The sequence below is a fragment of the Strongylocentrotus purpuratus genome, unplaced genomic scaffold (genome assembly GCF_000002235.5).
Source record: "Strongylocentrotus purpuratus isolate Spur 01 unplaced genomic scaffold, Spur_5.0 spur5_scaffold_20, whole genome shotgun sequence".
NCBI lineage: Eukaryota > Metazoa > Echinodermata > Echinoidea > Camarodonta > Strongylocentrotidae > Strongylocentrotus > Strongylocentrotus purpuratus.
In genome coordinates, this window is record NW_022145606.1 from 37,470,184 (window position 1) to 37,485,573 (window position 15,390).

The 15,390-nt window shown below is 36.3% G+C and overlaps 1 protein-coding gene across 1 annotated transcript; it reads right to left on the reverse strand.

Annotated features, from left to right (window-relative positions):
* Positions 1 to 1,581: 1,581 nt before the first annotated feature.
* On the reverse strand, positions 1,582 to 14,825 carry LOC105442831 (monocarboxylate transporter 2-like). Its single transcript, XM_030993915.1, has 6 exons — positions 14,194 to 14,825; positions 10,124 to 10,367; positions 9,322 to 9,462; positions 6,595 to 6,927; positions 6,020 to 6,487; positions 1,582 to 1,985 (listed from the first exon to the last, which is right to left on the reverse strand). Exons 2-6 carry the CDS (start codon positions 10,323 to 10,325, stop codon positions 1,849 to 1,851), a joined length of 1,281 nt encoding a protein of 426 aa, XP_030849775.1. The 5' UTR covers positions 10,326 to 10,367; positions 14,194 to 14,825; the 3' UTR covers positions 1,582 to 1,848.
* Positions 14,826 to 15,390: the final 565 nt, after the last annotated feature.

Consider the following 15,390-nt stretch of genomic DNA (forward strand, 5'->3'; position numbering starts at 1 on the left):
TATATATATATGTATATATATATATCATTGTTGTCAGTTTATCATCTATAAGGGTAATCAAAGGTTGGGTAAAGACAAAAGCAAAATATATCTGAGAAACAAGTGGTGATTGATAGAAAATTAGGAACACTGAAGGAAATTGTTAATATTGAAACTTTAAAAAAGACGTTCTTAAAAGTGTGGGTAAAATTTGAACTGGCAAATTTGGCATGAGACTGTAACGTATTTCTAGTTTTTTTTAAATAGTTTATTCAATTTTGTTTGATCAAATTTTCTCCTGCCCTTTTTTAAATTTGTATCTTAAAGCCTTCCAAAAAGTTACTCCTGAAAAGATTTATTGCATTTGTATGACTGTTTTTTTAAATATTTTATTTTACTGTTATGTATTACAAATATACAACAAGCAACTAGGAAACGACAGGAGTGTATTAATCACGTAATGTCGAAACATTACTAATTTGGTAACGAATATCCTTATTACGATATTGTTTTCAATACCAAAAAGGTTAATTATGTGAAACCTGTGTTTAAAGGCCACTCAAGGGAGACAACAAAATCAGCCTTTATAAGCAGGTAAATCTTCATGTACATTTTGTATAACTTCCTCCAATAAATAACACATTTCGAGAGAAAAAGAAATAAACGAAGTCTTTCATTTAGAGGCTCAAAAACATTTCAGATTAGTGTTCGTTATAGCATCGTACTCGGATCGCAACATAAATCATGCCCATAGCTGGCGCTATGACCCATAATCATTGGACAAAATCACATCTCCAAACAGTGTATACAGTGCAGAAAACAAAATCAGCATAGAATGCTATAAACATGATATGAAAGAATACAATAAGCAAAGTTAGCAAACAGGTCAACAAAATACAAAAATATAAGCAGTGTTCTCAATATGGCAGTATGAAAGATATGTATATATGCATCTACAACTGATGTCGAGATGAAAATACACAAATTAGCATATTATAATACATCATATACCGACAGAAATGAATGAAAAACAGGATGATTATGGAACTGTAAGGCAACGGCATAATATACAACCTATGGAAGTGATCCTATGATTTTTAAATACATGTTTAACAGTATATATTAATACTAAATCAAAAGCAATCAAATATATATCAAACACTTTGTGATAAGTGGTTTATCCTATTTTTTCAAAAACCTTCCTACATTTGATTTTAGGTGAAGGTGAGATACATATGAATGACTCCTTTTTTTCTTCTTTTTTCAATGTAGATAGATTACGATCCTACATTTCTATGGATTATGGAACATCAACACTATACAGTGCGTCCCATAAAAAACGTAACCAAGAATTATCGATGTTTTGTCATAACTTAATTGCCATTATAATTATGAATTACACATGTTTGTAAAGGCTTAGATCCTCCCCTTTCATTTGATGCAACTCATATGATGCATATTTCACGCATAAGTGATTAAAAATATTTGAAGAGAGGAATTAAAAAAAAAAATCATCTGGCGGGCAGTATCTGAATTTCAAAGTTAAAACCACATTTCTAGAAAGTTCAATTTCTGCCCTTTCATATGACACCTCAATCGGGAAAAATGAGCCAGAAATAACAAAGTTTTATTTGTTTAAAGTAATGCTTGGATTTTCATAATTGGATTAAACATGTTCGTTTTCACTTGCTGCCTGCCATAGCAACACACAGAGTTGACAAAAGACTTAACTCCGTTTCGTTTTGCATTAAGTCTTTGGAAGTAACGTTTGTATTTGTAATATCTTCTTTGACATATCTGCTTGCAATATTTTATATTTGTAAAGATTACATAAAATATTGAATATTTCACATGAAGGCCGTATTTCACCTAAGAATCTGATTTTACTGATGCCTTGTAACAAACCAAGATGGCAGAGATGATAAGATTGACCATCGCAACGACAAGAGCAATACCATACGATATGAAGACTGCGTGCATCGAAGATGTGACATCATATATGTGCCCTGATCGAAATGAAATAAAGAGAACAGTTATTAAAGTTACATAGTCATGTCAAAATAATAGAATCTGAATGTTATAGTTTATCATTATCATATGAAACAATGAAGGGCCAGTGATATGGTTAACGTGATACGCCTCCCCCCCCCCTTGCCTCCCCGGAAAGTAACAGGCCTGCGGTTATGTTAATGTTCAAGTTAAAATGACTATGCTAGACCATGTAGGCTTCATCAAAAGCCCTCATCGTCGTTTTAACTATCGACCAATCACTAAATCAGCAATACAGTCGATATAATATATAATATATTGTCGACGATTTAAGTTTCACTTGCCGCATCTCTTCTCAATTTGAAGATATAAATCTGTCTTATCCTCAATCACATTCATAAGTAAAAGTTAAGATATTAAAGCCAAAGTAGTTTCTACTTTCTTTAAGTAAATGCTTCTAGATTTAAGTAAATGCTCGAATGTTTATTAACCAAAGTGATGTTTCAGCAGTATCCAGTGTTTTTACAAGCAGATCTATTTATAATTTATGTAGTTGATTTTCAACTTTAAGTCAAACTTCTGTACATTGATGAAAATGTGTTAATTTTATGAAGCAAGTAGTAGTCTTTATTCCCTTACACCCCTTACATTCAAGGCATAACATGCACTTTGTCTGGTGAATCGCATTAACCTTTTTTTTAAATTAAAGTTATGGCATTTCCATTTTAGTTTGCATCTGTTTAGAACAACAACCGACAAATGTATATCCCACATTTTGTTAATTTAATAATGTGGTTAATGAGGTTGTTTTCAATATTATATTAACATATCCTTAAAGTCGATATTTTAAAATCTTATATTCCCATTTAGCCTACAATTTGAGTAACACTAGTAACTGAATGTGATATTTATGAATAATCCTGAAATATACTCTGTGTTGCTGAGATTTTCACAAAAAACACGCTATTTTTGGAGCTGCTGCTGTATTAAGTAAGTACTAGAAAACTTGCTAGCCGCGGCAAGTAACAGGTGTAATCATATTTAAAGCTTATCTGCCGTAGTTTACAGGAGGGATTAAACCGCTCTACAAGGTCACTGGACAGGTGGTTATCTCATCAACTCAGCTCTCAGTTAACATAAGAAAAAGAGGATCATGGGGGACCAATGGTCACCGATTAGGCATTGTTTGTTATATAGAGGGCGCAAGTAGCTACCAGTAGTGCAGTGAGCCTTTAAAGTAAAAAGTTATGCATGTGATTTTTAGCAATTACCTAAGCTACACATTTTACTTATGTAGCTTATGCTTTTACCTAAAGATTTTACTAGTTAGTAATTTTTTTTTATTTTTTATGAACACGGCTTATTATTTGTGAGTTCTTTTTTCATGGACCTTTATTTACCCTGGGCTGTCAACAATACAGTGATGCACTGACATTTGTTAGTGTATATTTTATTTGAAAAATTAAAAGGATAACACAGAAAACATTTTGAAATGCATAATCAGTACTTGCAATTGTGTTTCATTGGTAGTTTAGGATAGACATGATCTTTATTACAATTCAACATTGATATCTCGAGTTGTAACTGCCATAGGTCAAAGCAGTTGCACTTTAAAAGAAGCCTTGAATTATTTGATGTATTATCTGTGTTTTTGGTGTTATAGCAAACGTGTTCGGTAATATACTAGTTCGAAGAAATCTCAGATGTTATGAATAAATCGATTATCACTACGTGATGATCAGTATTTATAGTTAAATACGTTAGTGAATATACTTCCAGTTCGAATTCAGTTTGTTCAAAACATAATTTAATCAGGTGTTATGGTATTAAGGATTGCTAACAAACACTACAAACTATATTTTTGAACTCGAATCGTATAGCCTTCAACTTCCGAGCTATTTCTGATCAAATGTTTAAGCTTGCTACAAAATGGTGCTCAGCAGCTGTTAAACCATATTATTCCTAGCCACTCTGGTCAAACATTGTCTACCACGAACTCCGAGATTTCAACTATAAAACATGATTATCGCCGAGTTGTAAAATTTCGATTTACTGAAATGTATGATTCACTAATCAGGAGATATGTCACACTCTAACTTTCTATTTCAGGTGAAGATGTGTGAACTGAAGATGTTTTTTTCTTTATTGTTAATATGAGGTGGACTTAGCATTTTGTAGATACTTATTAATGATAAATGGAATGTTATTATACTCACCGGTATGGTAAATGGAATGCTACCTTGTGAGATTTTTCAGAGTTATCATAATATTCACTATCTAGATAGTCACTTATTACTTACTAACATCCATTTTATTTCTACTTTATATAATATTTCATATAGTTTCATTTGTTACAAATTACAGCCATGACTTACAAGTTGCCTTTTTTTCTTTTGTCTTACAAGGTGCCACAATGTATGGACACTCAATATTGGACGAAAGCGATGAAATAAATATATTAAGATATACCAAAACTGTGTACCAAAACGTTATGTTAGTGATAATGAGAGATCTACCTTGGCTACCCATCAAGTCCCGAATCCAGTTTAAATTTTTTTTATTAACCTACCAATGTGTACATTAACTAGCTCCTTTTTATCTTACTGAATTGATTACTCCATATAAACCAGAATGAACACTACGTTCCAGTTCCAAGTCCCTGCTTTGTGTTCCACAAACAATGACAAAATCATACGAGGAAAGGTCCTTTTCATATGCAGCTGCTTTTTTATGGAACAAGTTGCCTGAACATCTGAAAAGCACAGGATCCTATAAAACCATTATCAATTCTTTGAAAACATATCTCTTCACCACTTCATAAATAATTAGAATCATGAACTCAGTGCACTTTTTCTTTTCTTTTCTTAAAGTGCATAGAGACATGCAATTTTGCCTATGTGTTATGCGCTATATAAAAATGTTTAATTATTATTATTATCATTATTAATGAATAACAAGCCAGGTACATGTAGTATCTGATTTTAAACCTAACTGTTGTTATCAAGATACTCCATGGAATCATTTAACATAATAATGACAATAATAAAGCTTGTATAGCAAATATGTATCTAAGTCTTTGTAATAGTGACATAAGATATTCCCTTTCAAGAAAAAGAAACAATGGGAATCTAGTCTATGACTTCCAATAAAATATATCTAGAAAGTATGCACCAAATCGCGCCAAATGAGTTCGAAAATTTCGACTTCTGAGGGGCCTACATCCCCCTCCATCCCCCTCAACCCCCCTCAGGAACCCCTTTCCCTGTCCGCGCCACTTCCTATTTTACTCCATTGTGCCCTCCCCCCCCCCCCCGCATTTTTAAAAAGGATTAACACCCCTGATTGAACCCAAGTCTATTATGTGTTACACAAACTATGGACAATGGATCTTAAGATTAATTATTTTAGTCATGAGACAGTCATGTACAAAGTGGCGTCAATAAGAAATTATCGAGTTTTCGCCACCGGCGACGCGGGCTTCTAGAACGCTAATCTTAGCGGGTGGTCGCACTCAGAGCGAAAATGTCCGCGTAGCTTGCAAACCTATGACGGCATTCAGTATTAGCGTCGGGAGTCGAGCTAGTACGGGGTGGCGAGCTTATTTAAATATCCCGTAGTCAGCACTTGCGTCGCCGTGCGAAAATTTGCTAGTGTTTATAAGGGGGAGGGGTAAGCTGATGTCTCACTACAAACCGTAATTCATGTTCATACAAAAGTTACGCCCCTGACAGAAATTTTAAAAGTGGAAAAGGAAAATAATTGAAAAGGAAAATAATTGAGAAGGAAAGGAAAATCACATCTTTCTTTCCTCAGAAAAACCCTTTTACGTGCCTGTTTAAAAAAGTAGATTTGAGCACCAATAATTTGTTCATGCATGCCAGGGGCCTGTTTCATAAAACTTTTTATCTATAAGAAATAATACATTTCTATGACAAATTTGCTCTCAGCCAATCACATGCCATGATTTCAGTAGCTTATAACAGTAGCTTGTAACTTGTTATTGATATCAAGTTTAATGAAACAGGGCCCAGTACCACCAATGTATATATACCTGATATTGTATCTCCTGCTCCTACACCTACTGCTTCCAAGAAGAAAAAGAGGGAGAGTGCACTTGGTATATTCTGTGCATCTCTTACTGCTAGCTTCGCCATCACGGATGAAATAGTTCGAACCACGAACAGGGCTAACCCTTGAACACCTGCCATTACTGCTAAGAAGATAAACGTCGAGCTGAGTGTGTCCAATAAGAAAGAGATGGTAGACACCAAGCAACAGAAGATGATGATGATTGTTGAGTCGTAGTTAAAGTGAAGGAGGACCAGAAAGACAATGCTTCCAAATGTACCAGCAATGCCTGCAATCGAAGACAAAAGTACGGCTCTTGATGGATCTATTCCCAAACCTTCTGCGTGAGGGACTAGGAATAAGAGCCAAGCATAAAAGACGTAGTTAGCCAAGAAGACGGCAGGCACAACTAGTGTACATAATGGCTCTTCGACCAGAATGAAAGATTTTACTCTCCAACTGAGGGAAGAGAATGAAAGAAGTCCACTACTACCTGCATGTATTCCGTGTTTGAGCGTGAGAAGCCATCATTATCCGATTCAGTTCCCCAATTTGCACCTCCTTGATGCTTCTCGTTCTCTATGGTAGAATGGCTATCACCTGATGAATGTGTGTCCATAAGCTGCGTATTTTCTTCTGTACTCGAAGGGAGATCCTTTGGTGGTCTAAGAATCATCGCAGAGACCACAGCATGAAATGAGATCCCACCTAAGATGAGACAGGCACCGTCATAGCCATACGCTTCAAGCGACCTCTCGACAATAATGGGTACTGTGAAGACACCACATATGATACCAAACTGCGTTAGTGAGTTCGAGAAGATAAAGGACTTTGGGAAAAATCTGGCGAGGGTAACCAGTGTGGAGAAGACTGCCATAACTATTCCAAATCCTATAGTAAAAAACGAGAAAGAAAATTGTAAATAAATCACATCTTAATTTTGACAATAATGTTGGTCTTAATGCATCAAACTCAACGTATTTTTTTTTCTTCTTCTTCAAATACCGGTTTATGGTTTTAATTATTAACATCTGAAATTAATTCTAAAATATCTTTGTCTTCAAAACACTCAACAAACCTTATTTAGAAACACTACGGTTTCATGAGAATTAATAGGCGAATATCAATACCTCAAAGACAATAATATCTATTAGCATAACACAAATTGGGTATTTATTCTTTCAATAGATAGCAAGGTTCCGGAGAGTCTCGATGAGGGGTTAGGAAATGAAAGAAGAAAGGCTTGTCATTAACCCTTACTTTACTGTTGGGGGGGGGGGGCGTTCACCATTTTCATGATAACGTGAAGTGCTATGTAAAGTCGTTTATCAAGTAAATGTATTCAAGATTGTTGATGCTTCCTTCCCAGCTGTGTGTGGTGATGAAGCATTTCATTCACCTGATACTATCCTTTGTACTACAATTGCCAGAGCACTAATTGTATGAATTATCTGATGCTCTTCTCAACTGCTATAGTTTAGTATTTTGTTAAGGAATTATAGTAACAATTTCTCCCCTGTTATATTTTGTTCACAAACATAATTTCTCTCTTCTTAGATATGATTTTTCCTCATTGAAAAGTAAAGGTTTTGTTAATAAATTTTGAAGGAGGTTCATTGATTTTAAGAACTAACTTTATTGTCATTATTGCAAAGATGAAACTTGTTATATTTATTCACAAAATATAATTTCTTTCTTCTCAGATATGATTTTTCCTCATGAAAAATGATAGGATAAGAAAATGAAGGAATATGTCGCTTGTAAACATAATAAGACGCCATTGTATTTTCGGCTGCATACACCGCGGTATGTTCGGCGTTTCAAGAGGTAACGGATGCCGTCCATGCTATTATTCCGGTTTTTTTTTTCAATTTGAAAGTGTTGTTTCTTTGATTGTTCATTAACCCTTATCCTGTGTATTTACCAACAAAGAATTCAGTTATCAGAATCGGGTCATATCCCCTTTTGAATGGTTTGACATGCTATTACAAAATGTAATAGCATGTCAAACCATTCAAAATTATAATGAGTTTAGTGTATTACACTAAACTCATTATAATTTGAGAAATAAGAGCATTGCAATTGTGTTCATTCTTTATGGGATGTCGTCTGCTTGGGCAGGATTAGTTCATATTGTGACGGCATTAAAACATCGTTATTTTTCTGGCGAATCTCTCGCATATCTCAGATGCTATGGAGGTGGTTTTATTTATATTGTTTTATAAATCACCCTATTTGTAGTTGACCTAAAACTTGTACGATAGCCATCTGTTACATTACCAGTTTTTAGTTATACGTTATTTGCCATATTTGTGATTTTCTTTAAACAGGCACTTCAAATTCTTTCCAATTAAAGCTTGGTACATAGTACATGTATAACTTCACATGGTACGTCACATTTTCAAGAAAAAGGCTGCGCCCATGTCATGCTAAAAGGCATCAAATCATGCCCATAATATCTTAATTGATATATCTCTTTTACATTTTCGTAAGAAATATTGTACATCAAAGGGCAGGAATACATCTAATTGTTATTCTTTGGGATGAGGTTTCCTTTAAAACCCATTATCCAACCGACATGATTGTGCTATGTCGAATTCCTTAGATGGGTTATTTTTAAACACAGTTCCGGGAAGATATCACAGTCAAAATAAAAAATTAAAAAATATCGTGGGGTATTGTATAGCTCTAACCATTGCGATTTAATGAAAAGGTAACAGATAAATCGAAAACTGTTAATCTAATTACAATTTAGTCTTCATAAAGATTTAAGGTAGTATACATAGGCTTATACAAGCGGCTCATTTTCTTCCCCACGTGCATGGCCCTTTACATAACTGATTGCTATCATTGTTATGTTAATCCATTAGGCAACAAGAGGTATTTGAAATAATAACAATAGAGGACAATGTATATTGAGCAGGGCAGTGGCGGTTCGGGGAGGGGGTTTCAAGCCCCTGAAATTGTTTTGCAAAGCAAGAACCCCCATGTCCGTCTCCAACCCCCGCCCCCCCCCCCTCACCCAAAATTTATTATCATTATTATTATCATTATTATTATTAGTAGTAGTAGTAGTAGTAGTATTATTATTATTATTAGTAGTAGTAGTAGTAGTAGTAGTAGTATTATTATTATTATTATTATTATTATTATTATTATTATTATTATTATTATTATTATTAATATTATTATTATCATATGTGGGACAGAGAGACAAGGAGAAGTTGGCCTAATGACGTCATGTTTTGTGACCATAGCATAACCAGGAATTACACGTCTACTTACCTGTTAAAGATATCAGTATACCAAGTTCAAAGACTGAGTTTGCAAGCGGGGCGCACATTATAGATATTGAGGCCAGTAGTCCACCTAACATTCCTAAGGTTCGAGACGTCATCACTTTCAGCAGAACATTAGCAATGGGAGCTATAGAAGTTAAAGAACCACACACTAAGATATACAGTGCGTCCAAGAAAAACGAGAATTATCGATGTTTTATCATAACTTAGTCACATTTATAATTAATAAATGACACATATTTGGAAAGCTCAGATTCTCTTCTTTAATTTGATGCAAATTACATGATGCATATTTTACGCATGAGTGATTAAAATCAATCTGAAGAGAGGAAACCAAAAAGTAGTTTGGCAGACGTTATCTGAATTTCAACGAGAAAATTACATTTCTACGTCACTTGCTGCCTGCCGTACCAACAAGCAGAATCGACAAAATACTGAGCTCCGTTTCGTTGACAATCAGCCGTAGACGAAAAAATTCATGCATGGCTGATGTCACTTAAATGGAGTTAAGTCTTCTGTGAATTCTGTAATGTTATTTTTGTAACCTTTCCGGGCCATCCCGTTCAATCGAACACTTGAAATAATTCACTTACTTTGTTTATAATAACGTAATAAAACTTATGTAAAGCAATATTCTGAAGAATTTCTATGTTATAGTATGTGATATATATTATGTAGGTGAAGTTATTTTGATTCTAAGTGCCTTTATATACTGTGAGGAAAACAAATTTCCAAAATTGGACAATAAATTTAAATTTAAAAAAGGAAATTAAAATTAATTATATTACCTGTCATGAACATCAGTGAATGCAGACTGCAGATAAAAGCAATTGTCTTGTAGTCACTATCGTACCGGTCCACCATCTCGGGAATAAGAACTCCAAACGATTTAGCCATCCCGCCATCCACAAAGAGGACTAGAAACTTACTGAGAACTATAGCGTACCGCCAGGGATCTTGCGAATCATTTAGATGTTTAGTCGGAGCCATTGTTGCTGTTGTAAGGGGCCCTTGTTGTTGTTGTAAGGCGCCCTTAATGAGACACGAAAAAAGAGAGCAGGAGGAAAAAACTAAGTTTGGGAGCCTTTATTCAGTGGTTTTAGGTTTACAAGCCTAATAATCCATAGCTACAAACGGTGCTAAGTTTGAAAAGACTGAGAACTCCGTTTTCAGACGACGAAGTGCGAGGAGAAAGCGGCAATTTTAAAACGAATGAAGGATGCGCCACACCCATCGATGATCCTAACATAGAGGTATGTAATTACAAACCTGACTCTAACTCTACGCAGGGAGTTGATAAAGAAGGAGTGGAATTTATTGAAACGCATGCGTGGGTTCTAAAGCGTAACAATGGGATGCGTAATATTCCACTTGGCTTTGAAGTTCCATTCTCCGAGCCGCTCTTCCTCTGCGGGGAATTTTGGAAGCCGGGAACCAGTTTCACATTTATTAAATTACCGGCAAAATGTCAGTGTAAATTATAAACTTTATATGGGGATTGTATTGGGAATAGTGCTTCAAACAATTTTATAAATGTATTACTCCACCCTTCCTATATTTTTTGTGCCAGAGTTGGTAATTAACAAATTTGATCCTGACAAAAACTCAATATTTAAGAATAATCTGATTTTGTTCGTATGTTTTAATGTCCCGACATTTAATCAATGATTTACAATCTTCGATAACTTAATGCGTGCTTTCGCGTGCTTTTTTTATTTTTGCAGTTGGAAAAAAGTGTGAAATTACAAGGTTTCTGTCCGCTTGTTTAACTCATTACACATTCAACAATAAACCATGTTCGTAATGTAACCAAATTTAATGCACAAGTCTTTGTGAAGTGCCTCAATACAAATTATTTCATTCACCTGATAAGAATGATAGTAATTCAATAGTCAGAATGCGAACTGCATAAATTAAGTGTTGCTAAGTAGGTCAAGCCATAATGTTTGTCCAACCTGGCAACAAATATAGTATGCAGTTTAGATTATGTCTATTGAAATACTATTATTCTTTCCAGGTGAATGGAATAATTTGTATTGAGGCACTTCACAAAGACTTATGCATTAAATTTGGTTACATTACGAAAATGGCCTATTGACAAAAAATCATTGAAAAGGACAGCGAACATTTGCTGATATACTTTTTTCTGATGTAGAAATTCTATATCCTGATAATAATTAATACTTCATGCGCTCTTTTATCTCACCACCTGGTCAATAGTTGCGGAGTAGCGCATTTTCTCCAAACGAAAATTAGCATGGGAAGGTCCGAAATGTATGTGTGTTTCAAAACAACTTTGCGTTTACCATCTCACAGAAACGTGAGTCTGGCTTATTTTCACATTAAAAACGCAAATTTGCCTGAAACTCGGCCAGAAAAGGTTAATAAACGCACCTTCTGACACTCGTAATTTGACATTTACACACGTACGGGCATATTCGATTTTAAATTTTGGAAGAGAGCGGAGCCCCTGGAGATATCTTGCGGGGTTCTAGGACACCTAACCCCAGGGCATCCACCCCCTCCACCCCACCCCCCCCCCCATTGAACTACTCCCTAGGACAATTACCCCCTACAACTATTCCCCAGGACAACTACCCCCTTGGGCAACCACCCTCTAGGACTACTACTCCCGGGACAACTTCCCCTAGACAACTACTCCCTACGACAACCTTCCTCCCGGACGCCTACCCCCGGACAACTATCCTAGGGGGTAGTTTTCCGGGGGAAAGTCGTCCCGTGGGGTGGATGTCCAGAGGATACGTGTCCTAGGGGGTAGTTGACTGGGGGTGGTTATCCGGTGGTGGATGTCCTAGGGGTAGTTACCTGGGGGCGTATTTGACTGGGGTGGATATCCAGGGGGTGTCCAGGGGGTAGGTGTCCGCATACGATCTTGCGGCAGCCCGCTGAAGAAAACGCTGTACTAAATGGTCAAGATCTGAGGGAACAGATTGACCAGGACATTAGGTGATATACTCATTGCCGAATCCATGACACATGCTCCGCCGACAAATGCTCCGCAAAAAGCGACAAATTATTCCTCCGCGACATTTGCTACGCGTCATTTGCTCTGACGTCAAATGCTCCGCCGACAGTTGCTCCGCCGACAATTGCTCCGCGACATTTGCTCCGCCGACATTTGCTCCGCCGACAATTGCTCCGCGACATTTGCTCCGCGACATTTGCTCCGACGTCAAATGCTCCGCCGACAATTGCTCCGCCCCCAAAGAACCTAGTCGAAGACAAATGCTCTCTTTTGCAGGGAAAAAAGATAGGAAGAAAGGAAAGGAAAAGAAAAAAAATATGGAAAAGAAAAGGTCAAGAAAAGAGAAGAAAAAAAAGGCTAAAGACAAGGCAAAAGGGACACAAAATAGAATATAGAAAGATTTAATATCTATATTTTTGCATTCTTTGGCCTATAACTTTGTGTCGGGACGATGTCGGTAAAATTAATGACGGTAAATGCTGCCGGCGCGGCGTCGGGACACGTCAGGGAAATGAGCAGTAAAATGGAGTATGAAATATACTACATGCTCGTGAAATAATCATTAGTGATTAAGGCAGATGGTTTTCAGTTATTATATGAGAAGGATGAAAATTCGTTTGCTCGCTATGCTATTATATTCGTAATACATTTTATACATCAGTGATTAACAAGCGATGCTGGGCACGCAGATGCTTTTTAATTTGAAACGGCAAGCCAAAGAATTTCGACCATTCGCTAACCTCGCTCGCCAACAAGGAATAAACAATAAATCCTGGAATAATACTTGCCCATTTGATTCAAATTAAAGGGCGTAATGTAGAATTGTTTATTGAAGATTATAACCTATGATTTTTACAGTTACTTATGTAAACAAAAATATGCGGAGCAATTATCGGCGGACCAACTGTCGGCGGAGCATTTGACGTCGGAGCAAATGTCGCGGAGCAAATGTCGCGGAGGAATTGTCGCTTTTTGCGGAGCATTTGTCACCGGAGTAATCGTTGCCGGAGCATGTGTCGGGTTACCCCCCTTGCCCTATTGGCGTCGCTCTGATATTTTACTCCTATCTCCATTTATCTTACTTCTCTGCTGTATACTACATCAATGACGCAGATCTGATCACCCCAATGCATTATTCTATAATTTCACCTCAAAAATAGGTATTATCAAAGAGATAGTTTGTTAACAGCTAACATCCACCTGTTTTTACTGAAAAGATGAAAACCTTTTTCAACTATCTATGTTAGTAGTTATCGGGAAGGCCTTTCTTTGCCTTGACTAAACTTTACCAATTATTACATAAAAACATGTCCTCATTGGATAAACTGGAATCGAACTTTATGTCAACCACATATACTTAGTCTGTCGTTTGAAACTATAAATATAAATACTTATTCTCTTTATTGTCACATACTTCAGTAATTAGATTTAAAAACAAAGTCCTTAAGAAAAGAAGCATTCAAGTCTCGGCTATTTCCTGAATATATAAAACGTTATAAGGCGAAAATTATACACAAAATTATTATACATTTACAAAAACAAAACAAAACAGGATAAACATACATGAACAATGTACAAAACAGAACGAACATGTCATAGGGAATCGCTACGTAAGTACACAATTTATAGTTATAGTTCAAATTAATTTAACAAATACAAGAAAAGGGACTTCCGTCATGGAAAAGAATAGTAAATAATTTATAAGGTAATTATAAGTTTATAACTATTATTAACATCATTATTATTATGAGGAGTTGTGGTTGTTGTTGTTGTATATGTCAATATATAAAAGGTCTAATTCTATAACTTCTGAATACAATCAATTGTTGTGTTATTTTTTAAAAATATTTAAAAACGGTATGAACTACTTACTTATGTGTATAATCAAGGAGAAGGCCTTTCAGTGCAGATCAATGACGTCATGTACCGCCTTTACTTAAGGGGCACAGCGAGATTTTTCGACGTAATAATAGTTGAGGAATAATGAACTATAAACCGCTGATTAACTAGTCCGATGTAGTCCTCACGAGCAGGTCATGTGGCAAAATCCGAACTTAGGTACAGCGGTGCATGCAGGTCAAATTGGTGTAGACTGCGAGACTTGAATCTTTTGAATAATAATTCCAGCCGAATTCGTAACTGTCCGGCTCTGATTGCATCAAAATCACCTAAGTTGCAAAATCTCATAAAACCTGCTTGAGTTGAGAAAGTGGGATAGTTCTCACATGTCGACTCCCTGTTTCGAACAGCCCGACACGTAGAGCATACGTACGAGGAAGAAGTAACACACAGCGTTGGAAATTCCAATCGAAAGCGGTCAAGTTATGAAAATGAAAGAAATGTAACAATGCCTCGGATGGTCGCACGCATTGTTAAATATTCCCGGGGTCTCAGTCCCGTAGACCGCATGGTGACCACTTGTTTTCCGCACACCCCCTAAACGAGGATTTCTTTTGATGCCAAATTACACCCTAAAGGCCCTATCTCACTGAGCGGTGAATGCTTGCGAACGTAGCGGATTTGGGGTTTCGCCAGGATTCGTAAAAGGTTGCAAAAGGTTGCAAGAAAGTTAGCAAACAGTTTTCATTGTCGCAAACAGTTTACTTTGCGAATTTATAGTTTCGCAAACGGTCTTTAGACGGCGTCGCTCTTTGTTATCGTCAGTTCTTTTTGTTTCGCCAATGCTAGCGACCACGTTACGATATGGTTCCATTATAAAATCGACCCATTGAGTATAAGGAGTTCTCAAAAGGTCTCAAACGTTCACAAATAGTGGCAAAGGATTGGCAAATAGTTGCTAATCTTCGCAAAAACTGTCGCTAACATTTACTTACTGTGGCTAATAGTCGCAAACTGCATTTCGCATACACAAAAAAAAAATCAAAAACATTCGCTCAAGTGTTGCTAATTGTCGCTAAACGACACTAAAAGTCGCCGATTTTTCTCCAACATTTGTCAGAAAAGTTGGCGAATCCAAATTTGCTACGTTCGCAAGCATTTGCCGCTCAGTGAGATAGGGCCTTAAACGAGGATTTCTTCTGACGCCAAAATAAACCCTAAAGGCCCTAT